The sequence below is a fragment of the Lissotriton helveticus genome, chromosome 7 (genome assembly GCF_964261635.1).
Source record: "Lissotriton helveticus chromosome 7, aLisHel1.1, whole genome shotgun sequence".
Taxonomy (NCBI): domain Eukaryota; kingdom Metazoa; phylum Chordata; class Amphibia; order Caudata; family Salamandridae; genus Lissotriton; species Lissotriton helveticus.
In genome coordinates, this window is record NC_136068.1 from 1091194019 (window position 1) to 1091212532 (window position 18514).

An 18514-nucleotide genomic window follows, 5' to 3' on the forward strand; every position below is an offset into this window, starting at 1 on the left:
GTGAGGGCCCAAAGGTAAATGCCACTTTGAGTCTACGTCACTAGGAGGGACCACAAAATGGCCATGTTGTAATGCTAGTGCTGTCTAAGGGAACTTTAAACTTAAGGAGTTTGGGTCAGTGCATTCTGCTCCTGCCACAAGCAATGTATTGATACCAGACTGTCACCAAAGAGTGTGGCAAAGACGGAGGCTGTTCACATCACCACCATGGAGCTCTGGTCGTGCTCCATCTTTTGAACTGTGAGGCAGACGAGAGTGCAAGGCTCTGCAGAGGGGTCTCTTTGTAGAGATGAGGTAAGAATGGCAATTTGGGAGGCCGTACAAGAGATCTGTCCCAAAAGAATGGGACCTTTTTTGAGTTATGTGGAGCAGGACGGACAAAGTGGCAGCTGTATTCGAACAATGTCAGTGTTCACTGCTGATGTCTATCAAAAAGGAGAAAATACTCACGGGGGAGGAACTGTCCAGGATACCTAATCCACCAAAGAGGCAACAAAAAGTGGGTGCGTCATCCAATTGTTTTCTTTGCACAAAAAAAGCCTTCCAGCAGGCAAAAAGGCGATAAAGGAGTTCTAGAGAACATTTATCCTTGCAACTGAAGCTCCAACATGGCTGAGATCTTCCAGAGGACAAATAGGAACATTGTATCTCAGACCTCCTAGTTTGATGCTCTACAGGGGACAGTGCTGGCTATGGAAGGCAAGGTGCCCTAATCAGGGAAGACCATTCAGGCACTTTTAGAAAACAGGAGGAGAGTTAACAAACATAGCAAGGAACCACAGAAGGGCAAGGGGTTGTTTATGAGGCGTCAGGATGCACTTTTATGGATGAATGGAGCTTCTGGATAACGCAGTCCGGGCCAGGAATTTGCACATAGTTATGTTTGGGTTTGGACCACCCCACGGTGAAGAACCACTGAGGGGTGTTCATGCGTGGACCTATCCTGAGAATTAAAGTGGTCACAGCCAAATGTAGTAAAAAGGTCCGGGACCAGACCTGTTGGTCCTGTGGCCAGTGTACAACTACGAACAGTCTTTGTCCTTCATTTGAGCAGCGCAGCATATGGTCAACATATTAGCCAAACTACAAACTGGTGATGAGTGGGTACCTGCCCGCCAGCCTTCATGCTCCTACTCCTGAGCGATTTGCCTACCACGCTCCTGTTGGTGGCCCAAAGAGCTTTTACTGCTGCTCTGATAGTGTCGTTCCGGCCTCGGAGCGCTGCCTGCTGCTCCGCAGCCAGTGCTGGGGCCTGGGTTTGCGGTGAAGCCTGTTCTGGCCATGCGCGCCTGTTCCTGCCTTCACTGTGCACTGCACTCCGTTGTGCACATGCGCTTTTGTGTGTACGCGCTGGGAAGAGAAGTCTGTTGTGCCTCGCTCCCCTTGCCTCCTGTCTGCAGTAGCGCCTGAGAGACCCTGCCCCTTCACCAGCTCGTCCTTTGCACCAGGGGCCTCACAGCAGTTAAAGGCGCCCCTCACCAGTTCTTCTCTCAACAGGGGTCAAGCTGTAGTTTCAAGGTCCTGCTGTTCATGGGTGGATGCAGAGGCCTTGCTAAAGGCAAAGGTTTTTTCAGTTAATGAGGAAGATGCCTGTCAAGGGGGCCTGAACTTGAGCCACAGCTCTAGTTCCTTTTCTGCTTTGGTGCCATTCTCCAGGAGTAATATACTTTCAGACCTGCCCCTCTGCGTACCATCTGCCTGCCTGTGAGTCATTCCTGCCTGCATCTGTAGCAGCCTTTGTATGCTCTCTCATCGAGCATGCCTGCCAAGTGCATAGGATACTGGACTCTACCTTTCTGCGCAAGCCATCAGCTGTCCAGTCCGCAGCGCCCCTGGGATATGTGCATCAATATAAAACTTGAGAAATACACGAAAGAAATACATGACCGGAAGATAAAAAAGTACCATAGAGACACATTAGACTATAAATTAGAAGAAGTGTATACCTGGGCCGATGTTTACAATCAAAGAAGATGGAAAAAACCTAACAATTAAAGCAGTTCATCTCAAGAAAGTGTTGTCACAGAGGCAGACATAGCTCAGAATAAAGCTCCCTTAAGCAGCGAACAAGGCACCTCACAACAAAAAGAAAAGCATCAACTTTTAACAAAAGCACAAAAAAATTCTTTTTTGGACACAAGCCCAGCGGCCAACAATGCTCCGCAAACCGAAAAACCCAGAAGGGCAAAAGAAACAGCGGAAGGAATAGAAAAAAGAACCACCAGGAGCCAAACAGTCTAGTTATTAACATCTCACGCATCAATCTCACTGCAGCTCAAGAGAAATTGCTCAATAAAGGAACATCTTTCGTTCCGACACACAAAAGCAACGCTGAAGAAACAGAAGTAGCTATCTTCAAAAATATTTATACGAACATTGAAATTAAGATATTTTTTCGATATCATTCAACCCACATCAATGTCTTCTGAACCAGAAGAATACAAAGAATTCAAAGGAAAAAGTACATTCTGTGCTCCAGTATCCCATAAAATAATAGACTCTTTCGAAAGGATGGTACAATCTGATATTAGGCAAATCCACTTTGAAAGTGGCACACGGAGCAACTTTTCCAAAAAAGAATAGAGTACATTACAAAGCTTATTAAGGAATAAAAATATCACTTTTCAAAAAGCCAATAAGGGTGGATCATTGGTCGTGATGGATACGTCATTCTACAAAAACAGTGTGAAAACGCACGTAGAGGATCAAAATGTTTATATGAAATTAGATCATGATCCCACTATCAATTTCCAAGAAATATTGTGAAAAATCCTAGACCGAGCTTTGGAGATTAAACGGATTTCAGAAAAAAGACATGCAATTTTGGATATAAAATGTCCTCGTCGTCCTCACCTGTACATGCTCCCTAAGGTGCATAAGAACTTGCAGTCACCTCCATTCAGGCCCATAGTATTCACATCCAGGTCAATATTCGAACCAGTTGGAAAATATATTGATTTGTTTTTACAATCGATCGTGCAGAAATGGGAAACCCATGTGAAAGATACTACAGCATTTTTGCAAATTTTAAGATCGATTGAAAATCAAAACAAGGATGGCTGGTGGCTATGTACAGTGGACGTGACCTCCCTGTACACGTCAATCCCTCATAATGAAGGTCTGGAAGCATTGGAATGGAGTTTATTGAGAAACGACTGTGAAGGTACTAATAAAATATTTCTACTTGAATTAATGAATTACGCTTTATACCACAGTTATTTTCAATGGCAGAACACCTTTTATGCCCATTGTAACGGAACCTCTATGGGTTTTGCGGGGGCTCCGCCCTACGCAAATACCATATGGCAAAATTCAAACATGACAATATTTTACAGAATTGGTGTGGAAAACTGATAACATTTAAAAGATATATTGATGACATATTCATCATTTGGAAAGGAGAATATCAACAACTGGAAGATAACGTAACACAATTAAATTCCTGCAACAAACACATCAAATTCACTCACCACATCGCAAAAAATCAGATTGCATTTCTGGATGTTCTAAACACTATTGAAAAGAATACCATAAAAACTAATGTATTCACTAAAAGTACGGTCAGAAATAATTGTCTACACTAACAGAGCTTCCATCAAGAATCTCTAAAAAATCATCTACCGCTTTTGCAATTTATCAGATTAAAGCGCATCACATCTAACCCAGAAGACGCGAATGAAACAATAAAATTGTTTGGAAAAAAGTACACCCAAAGAGGGTTTCCCAAACAAATCGTTGAAGAATCAATGAAACGTGTTAGTTCCATGAACAGAGAATCTTTACTTGCTGGAGCAAGGGACGAAAAAAATAAATCAACAATTTGTATATTGAAATATTCTAGGCAAGCAAAGAAAATAAAAAGCATCATGAATAAACACTGAAGTCTGATACGTAATGAACCTGAATTTCAAAATCTGTATGATGAGAGAATCACTTTTGCTTTCAAGCGTGGAAAAAACCTCAAAGAATTTTCGTCACAAAGGAAAGACTCGAATCAACAACATAAGTTCAAGGGCATGCAGAGATGTCAGAACTGCACACACTGCAATGATGTCATGGTGGGGAATGAATTTTCACATCTAACGAAAGGCACAAAAATCACATTAAAACACACAAGTACTTGTGACAGCAAGAATGTCATTTATGTAATCAAATGCCCTTGTGGCAAAATATATGTAGGGCTCACAGAACGGAAGGTGAAAGTTCATATCACAGAATATAAAAGCAACATCCGATTAAAAAACTTGAAATCCACAGTGGCAGCGCACTGGCAAGAACCAAAGCATCAAATCTCCCAACTGAGATTCACAATTCTGGAAGCAGTACAGTTACGCTCAGATACGGACCCACAAAAACAACTATTACGAGCTGAATTTTTTTGGATCAGGAAATTGCAGTCCATGCAACCGACTGGAATGAATGATCGTATTGAAATGTCTTGTTTTTTATAAATGTACATAAGCACGTGTTACATCTTACACTGTTCAAATTGATTTTGGGTAAAGCATTATGCAGTATGAACAGGCCACTATGATCAGTTTACATATAGGAACGATTAATTCAAACTGAACATTTGGATGTATGACATTACAACGCATGCATTTACATCGCATGCCTTTACAACGTAAGTATTACAACGCAGTCCATTACAACGCATAGTGCTTTGGGGTGCTGGATAGTGAATAGTTTAATTTACTATTCCAACACCAGTTCCCGTGGACACTAGGGAAGGTTATTGGATAGTAAATTAACCTATTCCCTATCCTAGAGCGCCCCCCAGAGCAATGCGTTGTAATAGTTTGCGTTGTAATGGTTGCGTTGTAAAGGCTCTGCGATGTAAAAGTTTCGTTGTAAGTGTTGTTCACCTGAACATATATATGATTAATACGGTTGTTAAAGCATGCACACTGATATATAGCACTGTATCACAGCACACAAACAGAGAGTTAACAAGCACCCCCGTGATTACGTGTTTTAGATCAAAGGGTGACACTATTGAAATGCTTTGTAATCTATTCCTGTTAAAACACTGCTAATACATATTTGCAACTGAGAACACCGTTAAGTTTGATGGCGGTAGTTTATACACCACAATAGTGCATTCTGGTGAGGAAAGTTCTCCAGTCACCAATCATAAAATAGTGGCATGGACGCTTTAAGAATCATTTGATTCGAAAAGACGTCCATTACACAAACACCTGAGGTATTGTGAGAGCAGCTACAATCGTGAAAAGTCTCTTGCGCGTTACCAGGCGAGTGAAGCAGCATTCTTCAATGTAAGTGTGTTTATTAAACTTCTTATTAACCTTTTGAAAACACGTAACTGAGAGGTGAGAATATTCTCAAATGAGAAAGGTCCCGTGATAGAAGCAGCATTCCTGAAACAAAGTAACCCTTTGAATCTTTGTAACCGGGTTACGTCTGATTATGCACGTGTTCTTCATGTAAACAACGGTTATGTGCTGATACAATGTAACTAACTCTTTTACACTGAAAAATCTTTCACGCTTGCCCCACGTTAGTTCAGCTCGCGCACACTAAGCTAAAAATCTACATGCTTAACACAATTGAACTTTAAGGAGCATATGTATCAAAATTCGTTATTGCGATTCTCAAATAGCGATTTTTTTGAGAATCGCTATTTGAGAATCGAAAATGGGATGTATTTAAAAATGTGCAAATATTTGGCGATTTCTTGTTATTCCTTAATTGCGATTAGCAAATTGCGAAATCGCAATTAAGGAATACCTTCCCATTCATTCCTAAAGCGCCACATGGCACTTGAAAAAATGCCCAAAACTTTCATTTTTCAAAGAAATCGCAAATTACCACCAACTCGATTTCTTAAGGAGAAATCGCACAGCTTGGGTGCTTGTTACATAGCATTTAAGGAATTGCAATTTGCGATTCCTTAAATGCTTACGCAAAATTAAGGAATCACAAAATTAGAGATTCCTTAATAATGAGATGCGAAAATGGCTCATACATCGTGTTTTGCGATTTTGTATTAGTTTGTTTTGCGAATCGCAGCGTTTGCGAATACAAAATCGTTTGTTACATATGCCCCTAAGACTCTAAAATCGGTAAGGTTGCTTTAAGGCCAGTTTGTTATGGTTTCTAAAGATAAATATTAACATGAAATGCAGAAAGATCTACACCAACCCACTACTGCCATCATCCTGGCGTTAGTACCTGTCCTGGAACCATTTGTGGTGGATAAGCCCCCACCAGCTCAAGTAGCGAGAAGGAATGACTGGGTCGAGAGGCTCGAGACCTATTTTGCGGCGGTGGGCATGGAAAATGACCAACGGCGTCCCATGCTCTTTCACTTAGGAGGGGCGGCCATCCACAAACTGGGGAAGTCTGTTGTTGAGGCTGACCCTCCATTCACCTACACTACGTTGAAACAAGCTTTGACTGCTTACTTTGAGCCGCTCGCTAATCCAGACTATGAGAGGTTTTTGCTGCGCTAGGCCAGTCAGCTATCTGAAGAATCCATGAACACTATGCTCGCTTCAAAGACTTGGCCAGCACCTGCACTTTGCCGTATGCCGTAATTTGTGCCAAATTTATCCAGGGCAGCTCTTCTGTTAAGCTCAGAGAGAATATTCTCCAAGTTACAGAGATGTCCAAGGCCGCCATGTTGATGATGGGTTCCTCCAACAAACTCTCTAAAGTGCGCACCGCAAAATGGAAGCAGCTCTGCAATGCCAGGCGAAGACGTACCGGTTAAGGTAGTCAATACAGAGAAGCAGCAGAAACCCCGTCCTAGGTCTAACTTGACTCCCAAAACTTGTTACGGAAGTGGAAGGGCATATCCACACCATGGACCCTGCCCTGCTCACAGAAAACGGTGTTCCGCATGCAACAAACCCAACCACCAAGGTATGCCATTCTTCCATGGCAAAAAAGGGGTCACTGCCCAAAGCAGTCAATGCGATGAAGATGACATGAATGACTATTATAACTCAAAAGGAGCTGTTCATGTCATACATACACTCCAACCTAGCGGATAACTGCGGAGGCGCATTCCCAAGTGCAAAATTAATCTGGCATGTCATCAGTTACCAGCATTAATCGACAAAGGAGCTACTCCATTTTCAACTGGTCTTATAACCCACCTCCACCCAGGTATTCACATTTGATCATCCACACTACACCCATTGGCCGGAGTGTTCAAAACAGAAATTGTGCACGAGGCTCACTCGACTTGTGCCAAGGTCTACGAGATCAAAGGTGGTTCTGGAATGCTGTTAAGCTGCCGGATGGCTGAGCATCTTCAACTCGTTGCTTTTGTCTTAAGCATCCACTTAGGAAGTGTGGATGACCTGGTGGCTGAGTTTGCATCTCTTTTCGATGGCATAGGATGTCTCAAGAACTGTCTAATGCATCTGCATATTGACGATTCTATCCTACCTGTCACGCTAAAGCATTGTACGAGCAAGCAGATATCATTGAGATGGTTGATGGCCCAACGCCTTGGGTGTCCCCAATAGTGGTGGCACGTAAACCCAAACAGCCTGGGGAAGTCAGAATTTGTGTCGATATGCACCTGCCCAATCTAGCCATCCGACGGGAAAGACATCTCACACCCACTGTTAATAAATTGCGGCTAAAGTCAGCGGCTCCAGGTGGTTTTCTAAAACGGATCTCTGTGCGGGGTACCACCAACTCATGCTTGCCCCAGAGTCTAGAGCGATCTCTACATTTTCCACCCATGTAGGTTTGTGGAGGTACAAGAACCTCAGCTTCGGTGTGTAGGGTGCGGCAGAAGTATTTCAATACACAATCAGGGGGGTTCTGGGTGACCTCACATGAGTCAAATGTCCTTGATGACATTCAGGTCCTTGCGCCGACATTTGAGAAACATTTCGACCATCCAAGAGCCACTTTTCAAAGAATAAAGGACAATGGTCTCATGGTCCACATGAAGAAATGTGCATTTCCTCAAAAGGAGATAGCATTCTTCTGATACCGTTTCTCAGAGGACGGAGTCATGCCAGATTCTGCAAAGGTCCACGCCATCCAATCTGCACCGGCGTCCACCACTGTCAATAGACTGTGCAGTTTTTTTTAGAGATGGTTAAGTACTGTGAATGTTTTATCCAGAATCTGACCTCCTTCACTGCCCCGCTTTTAGAATTGACCAAAGGCAATGCCCTGTGGAATAGGAGTCTTCACCAAGAAGAAACTTTCCTGGTCACCAAATGAACCCGGTCTGCAGACACCACATTGGTTTATGTTAACCCTAGCCAGGAGTCCGAATTGCCAGTGCATACCAGCTCCACTGGCTTGGGGGGCGTATTGTGACAGAGACAATCCAATGGTGAATGGGCCCTTGTGGCATTCGCCAGTCGTGCCTTGGCTGAAAACGAACAGCAGTATTCCCATATTGAAAAAGAGGCAATTGTGGTGCATTGGGGCTCCTACCATTTTCATATTTACTCGTACAGCCAACCCTTCCCAGTTCATATGGACCAACAGCCACTGGTCCCTCTCTTCTCTGGATCCTTATTGAAACCGCCTCCAAGAATCGAGAAATTGATTCTTCAACTTCAGGCATGCTGTTTCTCTGTAGTACACTGGCCCGGATCACCAAATCCTGCTGATTACCTATCCAGGCATGCTAGGCCCGCCACGGTGGAAAACGAGTCAGATGCTGAAGAAGTGAGGAATGCTTTTAAATGGTGGTGGAACAATCCATGCCGCTCCCCATCTCCCTTGTGGACCTTGTTAAGGCCACTACTGCAGATGAATGCCTTCATCTGCCCATTTCCGCAGTAGAATCTGAACATTGGTACACCCTCACTCAAAAGGTGTCCCATTGTACAGAGGAAGTGCGATTAACCCTGACATCCCCACCCAACATTCGTCTTGAGCTAGCTATCTCTCTGGAAGCGTGTTTAATGAGAGGTCCCCGATTGGTAATCCTGAGAACCATGCAACAACAGGTGGTTGATCTCGCTCAACAGCCCACTAGGGGGGTCATCAGGACAAAGTACAGATTGCAATGCAAAGTGTCGTTCCCAAATCTTGATGATCTAGTGGAGCGTACTGTTCGGCAGTGCACGCTGTGTCAAGCTGCTGGACTGGAGAAATCCTCAGCACCCATCATCAATGAGACCATTACACCTATTCCATGGCACAGAGCCATTGCTGACTTCAGAAGTCCACCAGACGGCAGACATATGCTGATTGTCAAAGACTAGTTTTCAAAATATCCTGAAGTTGAGATCGAGTCCACAGCCAGCCAAACAATTCCCCGTCTGAATAAGGTGATGGCCACGCATGGGTTATTGAGTGACCAACGAACAGATAATGGACCCCCATTCTCTAATCAGAAGTTTGTTAAATACTTACAGTCCTGTGGTATCCGTCACAGGTGAATCACGCAACGCTGGCCTCAAGCTAATGGGAAGGCTAAAAGATGTATGTGGACTTTAAACAAAATCCTCATTATTACCCGGGTAAATGGACAGAACATGGAATGTTCTCTCTATGCTTTTGTGAGAGAATAACTGCTCACATCACATGCTACGAACAAGGTAAGCCCCAGTGCTCTCTTTATGAATTGGACCATGAATGATACCATTCCCCACGTGGAAGAACCTTCGCCTAAAAGAACCAAGTGGATGAAGCGATGGGTCAGCACCAGGCCCAGAACAACGTCTCTCGAACAAGATGTGCCAAGAGGTGAGTCATCCGTGTTGGTGAAATGGTGCTACTCAAGAAACGACATCCCTGGAGCAAATTCCTGCTGCCGTTTGAAGTTGATACCCTGGAGGGTAACCTCTGTAAACAGAACTATGATAACTGCCCAGAGGGAAGGGGAGACTGTCACAAGGATTTTTTTTTTGTTAATAGACTTTATTGAGTTTTCATGGGCAATCAAAACCATCCCGCAGTGCAGTACATCAAAGTGCATCTCGTCATAATGAGCAACACAATCTGTCAATGTTAATCAAGAAAGAAACGAACAACAATCAAATTATTCTCACCCCCTCATATGTCAGTGCATTACATCACCTTGCTGAATCCAGGGTTGCAATGTATATAGTTCATCTGGGTGACTCCACCATGGAGGCCACTGGCGAAGCGGGCTCTAGGTTGGTCAAGCTGTCCACTAATGCACAAAGGCTCTGACTCCCTCTATGTTCCCCGTGACTCTGTGCTTCCCTCAGAAGTACCCTCCCATTATAACTCGTCCATTTTACCATCTCCCTCTTCCAAGTTGTCAGCCTCTGACCCCTCATTGTCTTCCAATTACACGCTATTTCACGCTTAGCAATAATATATGCTAGATCTCGAAACCTCCTCGTTAACTTTGCAGGGTGGGAGTACCAACTAAGGAGACAGTGACGTCATGAGGAATGTGTCCTTTTTCAAGCTCTACCATCATCCAGCAGCTGGTTTGGCTGATCAATCTCCCACATCCAATCGGGATGTGTTAGCACCTGAAGAGGATTACTTAGTGGCTGGATGTCCAAGGAACAAAGTCTCATCTTCCCTGCTGGCGTCCTCTCAAGAGGATGATGAACATTCAGTGCCTGTGATAGGGCAAAGAAGGACAGCTCGAATATGCACCCTGATTCTGAGGTCTGTCGGCCACAAGAAGGCACTGGAAGCAGAGTAGGAACTCTCTGGCACAAGGGACTAGGAGACACCACCTCTGCCCGTGTCCACTGAAGTCTTTCCGTTTGAAAGACTTTCTGTTAAACTGATTTAATGCACAGACACTGGATTCAAGTAAATGTTGTCTCATCACCAGGTTTTTTTACCTTTTCTTTTCCTTCTCTTGCTCTCTTTTTTCTCACTTTTCTTTCACATCTCCGAGTTGTTTGATTGTGAAATACCATACACTTTTATCTCACTGTGCATCGTTCATGTATTACTCAAATGTTCTATGTTTTGAAGTCTGGGTAAAGAAGGAATGTTATGTTTGGAGTTGGACCACCCCACAGTGAAGAACCACTTAAGGGTGTTCACGACGGGGACCCTGTGCAGAGAATTAAAGTGGTCATGGCTGTGGCATCACAGCCAAATGTAATAAAAGGGTCTGGGACTGGACCTCATGGTCTTTTGGCCAATATAAAACTACGACTAGTCTGTGTCCTTCATTTGAGCAGCACTGCACAGCATACAATCACTATATAAGCCACACAATACACATCTTGGGTATTTCTGGAGGGGGTGACAGGATCTGAGCATCTTCCTCTCCGCTTGGATGGCAGAGTAACTGGAGTGACCCTTGGCAGAACTGTCCATGTGAATGAAGCTTTGCTTCCAGCTTTGCCTGCTTCGATGACGGAAAGAAGCTGCTCCGACTGTCACAGTGATTTTACAAGATGAAGTAATGAAAGACAAAATCCTAAAAGGTGTGAGATGTAGGAGGAAGATCCAGCTTAACAGTAGTCCAATCTATTTTCCCCATGCCTCTCAAACTACAGAGAGATGTAGAAGGGAACTAATTCTTCTCAGAAGAAGATTCGAAGGTAGTGGCATGTAAGCAAAGATCTTGTTACTAGCAACGTTTAGCGAGATTATACCTTTTCTGGAGATTGCATGATGCCCGTAGCCTGCTGGGCCTGTTGCAGAAGAGTAGTGCACCCACCCTCTCATGGTTGTGCTTGGATTGATTACACTCTTTTGGGGACTGTTGATAACACAGAAGTTGAGAGGCAAAGGCAATATCCCTTAAGTGCAACTGTCCCTCTTATACTGACCTGGGTGCTGCTGATAGACATGCTATACAATACCTGTAATGAAATGACTGCTGCTAACAAACGTTTAGAGCGGTCTACGGCCAAGCACACAATTGTAAACTATGCCGATATTTCATCAACTCTTCGCATAGTCCGTATTAGGGGTGAATCACAAATCTGACACATCGCTATTGACTTATTCCCTTTAGACTATGCACTTTGCACTTTAAATTTGCCCTCCCTTTATCGGGAGGTTGGAATCAGATCCTACCTTTGTGTGGATGTGACAACCTCTCGATTCAAAGCACTATCCATTTACCTTTGTTTTGCTCTTTATTTCAAGAGCTAAGACGCCGTTTCTTGGTGCTGTTATTGCAAACGGCTATGAGACAGCACAAGGAAAGGCTACTTTTTCTTCAGTCTTTAGGATCCCCTGAAATTTGCTTTGCGTTACCTAATTTTATCAAAGCAGCGTTTTATATTAGGAGGAGATATGAGTCTTAATTAGGATTGTGCTCATCTTTTGCACTCTGATAACAACTTTAATTCCAATATTTTGTCCGACATCAAATCTAATTACTTGAATATTTCTGGCCAGAATTACATCATTTGTTATGGGCTATAATTGAAATTTTTTAAAGATACTGTTGTACAAATATTTGAACAGTGTTTATGTTTTTTGTTAGATATGGTGTGTTTTATGAATTCGTGTGATATGTAATGTGAGTTTTTAACTGACCTTTTTTTTTAATGCTTTTATGGCTTTCTGCCGAATGAAATTTATTTTGACAGACTGACTTCTGCTAATGAATCCACGACCCTGGCCCAACGTGCCACAGTGTATGGAACTGTTGTTTGCACCCTGCACCTATGGCCTCCTGCCTACCTCCTTTTACCCATCTGCTGCCTCATCCTTCAATTTCCCCTTCCAGACCTGAACTTTCCCTTTCTCCTCTGCTGTATGTTTTTTCACACTTTTCTAGGACCTGGAGCCTACTGTGGCATCAATAGAAAGTGTTGTATCTTTTATTTTAACTAAGGGGCAGTGACCAGGTAAGTGTTGGTGCAGTGCTAAGGTCTTGGAATCGTTTTGAAGGAACTACATGATTAAACTGATTTGAGGGTCTGGTGTATGTCGAAATCTTTTTTTCATGTTGTTGTACTTCGGGCCCCTTAGTACAGACATTACCTGCTGCGTATTACGTGGCATTGCTGTTGCTATAAGAGTACTGTTCAGTTTTTCTCCCTTAAATCTCAAAAGGTACAAGTTATTAGATAAAGACTATCAGCAAGAGTAGTGTTGTGCTGGAAGGGTGCACAAACTCAGTTACTCTACCCTCCTCTGCACAATGACTGAATTAACACACAACCCTTGAAAGAAGGGCGTGAGAGATCTACTGACCTGTGCAGAGAGAGCGTTCTTGTGAATCTTCTTATAGATGAGGGCTGGACAGATGAAGCAGATGAGGCTTCCCATAGTAGCACCAGTTAGGCCCAGGATGGTCTCCACTGCAGGGGTAAGAGGGGGAAATAAAATCTCAGCAGCTGCCACTGAACACCATTTCCTGGAACATTGTTTACAAAACGTCAAATAAATAAAAATACATCTAAAGCTTAAAAATGCAGAAATTAATTCAGAGGTCATTAAATTCAGCTTTGTGAAGTCACAAAGTTTTCAGACACCTCAGCAGCAGAACGTAATGAGGGCTTAATCTAGTCCCATGGCACCCCATATATCCTTCTGTCAGAAAGCACTTATTGCTGTTTGAGTTGAGCACACACCATATTAAAGTACACCATTGTTTAAACTCACATGTCCTGTACATTAATTCTTACAGACTCGAAAACTGTTGCGCAGATGACTTCCTCACTCGCAGTACACACTTACCATTGGGGATCAGGATTCCACCTAACATGGTCCCAAACACCACAACCAGAGTGAGGACTTTGAATCTCAGCGGCGGCATGTATCCACCTGCCGCAAAAGTGCCATCCTTCTGCTGTGGGAAAAGCAAAAACAGAAAAATCAGGGGATTGTTTAGCTCGCATCTACAAAGCAGGTACAGGGGACACAAGGGAAAAGTGCTGCACCTGCCATTGCTGTGCTGTTTTGAATGTGAGTGCACAGAGCCTTGCAGTCAGTGTGAAACTACAGAAATGGCCTATTTTGAGCATGCATCCTGATTTATACACTTTTGAATACCAGAGTCTCAATTCACACATATTAAAAATAAGAGTGCAGGCTGGGTCAAACTTTTCATTGATATGGCTACATTTTTATTCACTAATCTGTGGTGAACAGTGCCTTAATCACAACCACCACCACCACCACCACCACCACTTGCTGTGGCCCAAACAGGTAAACCCATCTGAGCCTCTTGCCGATCCCATTCGTGGTCCAAGCAACAGATTTTAACAAGCATTTACAATGCAATAGGTCTCGCATTTACGAGAGTTTCAGCTATTGGCATTGTAAATGACAATGCCTTTATTTATGTGTTGATTTTTAAAACAAAAATAAAAGGCATTGCCATTTACTATGCCAATAGCTTAAACCCTCGCAAACACGAGACCTATTGCATTGCTGGCTGGCACACCAGGGCAGTAGCATTCCAAGACTACAGCTTTCTATATGTGGGGGCAAAGGAAACCACCAGCAGCTCCGCTCGCTTTAGAGCAGTCAAAAGAGGGAAGGCACAAATAAAACAACTATAGCCATCAAATAACAAAATTAAAGTACAGGTTGTGCAGTCAAACACCAAAAGGAGGACAAGACTGAAAACCGGAAACCGTGGGGTGGGAGTGCGTGGTACTGATAAGGATTAGAATGAGATAACCTGTTCGCATCAGCCCGGCAACACCACATGGTTACAAAACAATGACAGCACAAACGTTAAAAGGATGACTGACAGCAGCATGACAGAGTGACTGAGAAAGCAACTTGTTGGCTCTTCTAACTGTGGGCTCACAAGGCCCCAGGGTCTGCTGTGCACCAGCGAGGGGGGAGGTGGGTTAAATTGGTCTGGAATCACTAATAGGGGAAGCGCAAATTACGCAGCAGAAATGACAAAATTGTGAGGCAAAAAAAGGGCAAATTACACCGTGTAAAGCGCTACATTTCGTAATATAATTTCCTTACTTTGTCTTTTTTGCACTGATTACCACGGTCTAAACTTTTTACCTCATTATTACAAGTTTATTACCTAAAAATAGCAATAAGCAAAGGAAAGGGATCAACCACACTTTACAACGAGCGGACGATCTGTGGGACCCTGGGCACAAAAAGAGAAACTGAGCAGAAACAGTTTCGACCCTTCTGCGCCTGTGTGTGAAGTCGCGGCGGGTCTTTATCAAGACAGGGATGTGTTGCACGACAGTCCACGGGTTGCAGGTCGTGTTGAATCGCTACTTGGAAGTGGCTTTTACGGCCATTGAGCCTCTACTTAACAGGTGATTCAACACGACCTGCAACCCGTGGACTGTCGTGCAAAACATCCCTGTCTTGATAAAGACCCGCCGCGACCTCACACACAGGCGCAGAAGGGTTGAAACGTCGACATCCCACAAAGGCCCATTACTTCTAGGATTCCGAAAAAACTAAAAGAAACTTTTGAATCTCTAGACACCTATTAGGACACGGCCTACCGAAAAAAGAACTGTGCATATATGTATAGATTGAGTGTATCGATTTGTACATATTGTCTCACCACGTGATCACCATTCACCATTGTCACTATTTTTTGCACTTTAAATTCACTTGGACAGTCTCTTGTTTTGTACTATATGGAAAACCAATTGAATGAATTTAATTCAGATAAACACAAAAATACAATGAATAAGACCTTGAGTCATTAATTGTGAGGTTCTTGAATTGTGTTGTCAATTTCAGTAACTGTATTTTTGAATTACTCTTGGTTCTCACCCGACAGAACCATTTTGTATATTAACCATTAATTACCCAGGTTCTGAGGGACACATGGTCACCCCTTTTTTGTTAAATAGTCTTTTTTTAAAAGCTTTCAGAAGCCCCTACATGAAGTCTCGCTGCACGAGCAATGCTGCGCACTCCAACGTTAGGCGTGAGACCTACAAAACCGAGACTAAGTGCTTTATCTTGGACATTCACTCTGAAGTAAAATAACTCCACATTGTTTAAAAGGTAATCAGCTGTTAAAATAGGAAGGTACCACATTCAGGAAGAAAATACCATGAAGAGAAAACTGGATTTACAGCAGGACTTAAACAATGTATTAGTGTCAGACCAGGAGTGAATGGGCTCCGTGCTTCCATATCTGCACTCATGAATGGTCGCCGGAATACAGTGAAGTGCAATAGGTAGAATTTCATTACATTCCCACCTTTTCGAGGTCCCAAGACTGCAGGCATGGAAACTTCGCCACACAAATCGAAAATCAGAAAATTACTCCAGAAGACACCTGCAAAGCTTTAACGGCCATTTCAGTGACCAAAACAGAGTGTGGAATCAACTCTTCAAGACAAGAGCTACTGTGTTCTGACCTAATTTGTGTTTCCTGGTCCGATACAAATAAAGATACTTGGGTTTTCAGAACAATACATTACCAGTAAACTCTCAATCAAACATTAACAAAGCTAGTAGGACTGGCATTGGCTTGTTTTGTCATTGCTTTTGTAAAAATGTATTATTGAGGAACTGCCCGGCCCTCGTCAATATGAAAAATAAACATTGGTGAAAAGCAAAACTTTTTGGAGTCTCACAAAACACATTCTGACATAGTAGTCCATAGTATTAAAGTGAACTACTTTGTGTGGATGTGCTCTTTGTGACATTGAAGGTAGCCAATGGCTGAAGGGGGGTGGCCCACTGCCCCATACTATATGCTGCAGTGGGTGGAAGAAAAATGTGAATGACACAACCACAGACCAATGGATGAACAGGGCTGGCAGAAAGGCCCTGTAAGTATATAATAGAACATTTTAGGAAAATTAAAAATCTTGTCTAACCTGAGAACTAAAACGTTTTTACCACCTGTCAAAAAAAGACTAATGGGGCAGAGAATAAAAAAATAGTGGAGAGGCAAGTGGTAAACTACTTAGCATACATGAAAGGAATTCACAGCAATTTTGAAGGGGCTTGCAGATGCAAACACGTCTCCAGCTGATAATCACGTATCTCTGCTCCTACACTAAATACATTTCTGCAATATACCAGTCTACACAGAAATTGTCAGGGGGCCAAGTATTGCCTACTTGGCAGGAAATTACATTTATTGTCTTTTTTTGAATACTGTTAAAAACAGCTTCATCAAATTGAGTTATCCGTTTTAGTCACATAAAATGCAGAGCAGGGCACTATCACCATCAGGCCACAAAGGTGCAGCTACAACTATAGAAGCTGTTGCTCAGCAATCAGATCCTCTCTAATGTTTGCGTAGTTCTATGCTCATCATCAAAGAAAGTGTTCACTTTACATCTTTGTGCTAAATTCACAGGGTTATCTATCTTATTTCAACTCTGCTTATTATAACGTTTTTTTATAATGAAACTACGGATGCACATTAACAACTTGCAACACATTTATAGGAATTGAACATTATGCAAAACTAATGTAAAATAAGAAAAACTAAAAGGTCACAGTGATCTGCGAGCAATATACATATGCTGAAAAATCAGGGGGAAAAATAGTAGGATCCCACCAATACTAAAATTTAGAAAACCTTAACGAGACCCTGCATTTGTTAAAAATCATTTAAAAAAATGTTATACCATTTGCTGCCACTCAGAATCCCACGATTAATGAGGACTCCCGTACCAATAATCACAGGCACAACTTAAAGTAACATCAAGCCTTGATCATAAATTGTGTTGTATTTTTAAAATTAGACAACCTGGAATATACTTAACCATACCCTTCACCAACAATCCTAATTGAAAACCGTTTTAATGATGATTGCCTATAGGGTCATGCTAAAAACTTTCCTCCAAGAACCTCTTATTGTAGTACATATATTGCAGCTGGTGATAGCTTGAATGGCACCGTTGATCAAAATCCCTAAATCTTACAATATTACCTATGACTAAACACGTACTGAGAGCCTCGTTGGTGCACTTAAATGTAAAATTCCCAAAAGAAGGGTCTACTAAAGTTCTTGTGTTTGCATTAGTTCTTGTCCACAGAAAACAAAATGGCCATTTGATTCAGTGTGTGTCCCGCTGGTCGAATGATTCGGTTCCCATAGAGGATAACTTCTAAGTTCCAGTTGTCCCAAGAGCTAGTTGCTTCCAGATACCACTGAGAAATTCAAACATACCTTTACTTTATGGCAGGATTGAAATGTGCCCACAACACTTCACTTCGAAATATATACGGCATGGGCCACTCCAAGTTTAGTAATGTGGCAAAATGAGAAAAAACATTCTCTCTGGCATGAAGCACCAGTTCGTATTCTGCTCCTAAAACGTTCAAGACTTCTTCATAAACTTTACTGTTCTGTGTATTGCTTGCCTGTTTCAATATTAACGAAAATCTAGTACTTGAAAATTGAAGATGGCCCCCGTACGTCAAACGTCTGTCCCTTGGAAACTACCCCCTCCAAGATCAGACATGATTTACAGCACCTGAAAGGGGTCGTAAAACAAGGTCTTTAGAGATAGACAAATTGTTCCTCAAAGATTCCTTATTACAGCTTAGCACACACGCTTAACTCACACTAATCTTGCTTACAGTCTGGCCGCTTTGACTTTAGTCAGGCGATAAAACTTGCTGAAATGCGCGTCACATGCGAGATAAACTATATTTCAAAGCAAATTAACACAGGTCCAGTTTAGAAACG

At 42.6% G+C, this 18514-nt stretch overlaps 1 protein-coding gene across 2 annotated transcripts in view; it reads right to left on the minus strand.

Moving 5' to 3' along the window:
• Nucleotides 1-18514, minus strand: part of SLC38A10 (solute carrier family 38 member 10) — a 433558-nt gene that overhangs the window by 263805 nt on the left and 151239 nt on the right. For both annotated transcript variants that reach the window (XM_078654197.1, XM_078654198.1), the window contains exons 9-10: nucleotides 13591-13702; nucleotides 13105-13211 (exon numbers count right to left, since the gene is read on the minus strand). In XM_078654197.1, the coding sequence (XP_078510323.1) occupies nucleotides 13105-13211; nucleotides 13591-13702 (219 nt within the window). The remainder of the gene's footprint in view (nucleotides 1-13104; nucleotides 13212-13590; nucleotides 13703-18514) is intronic.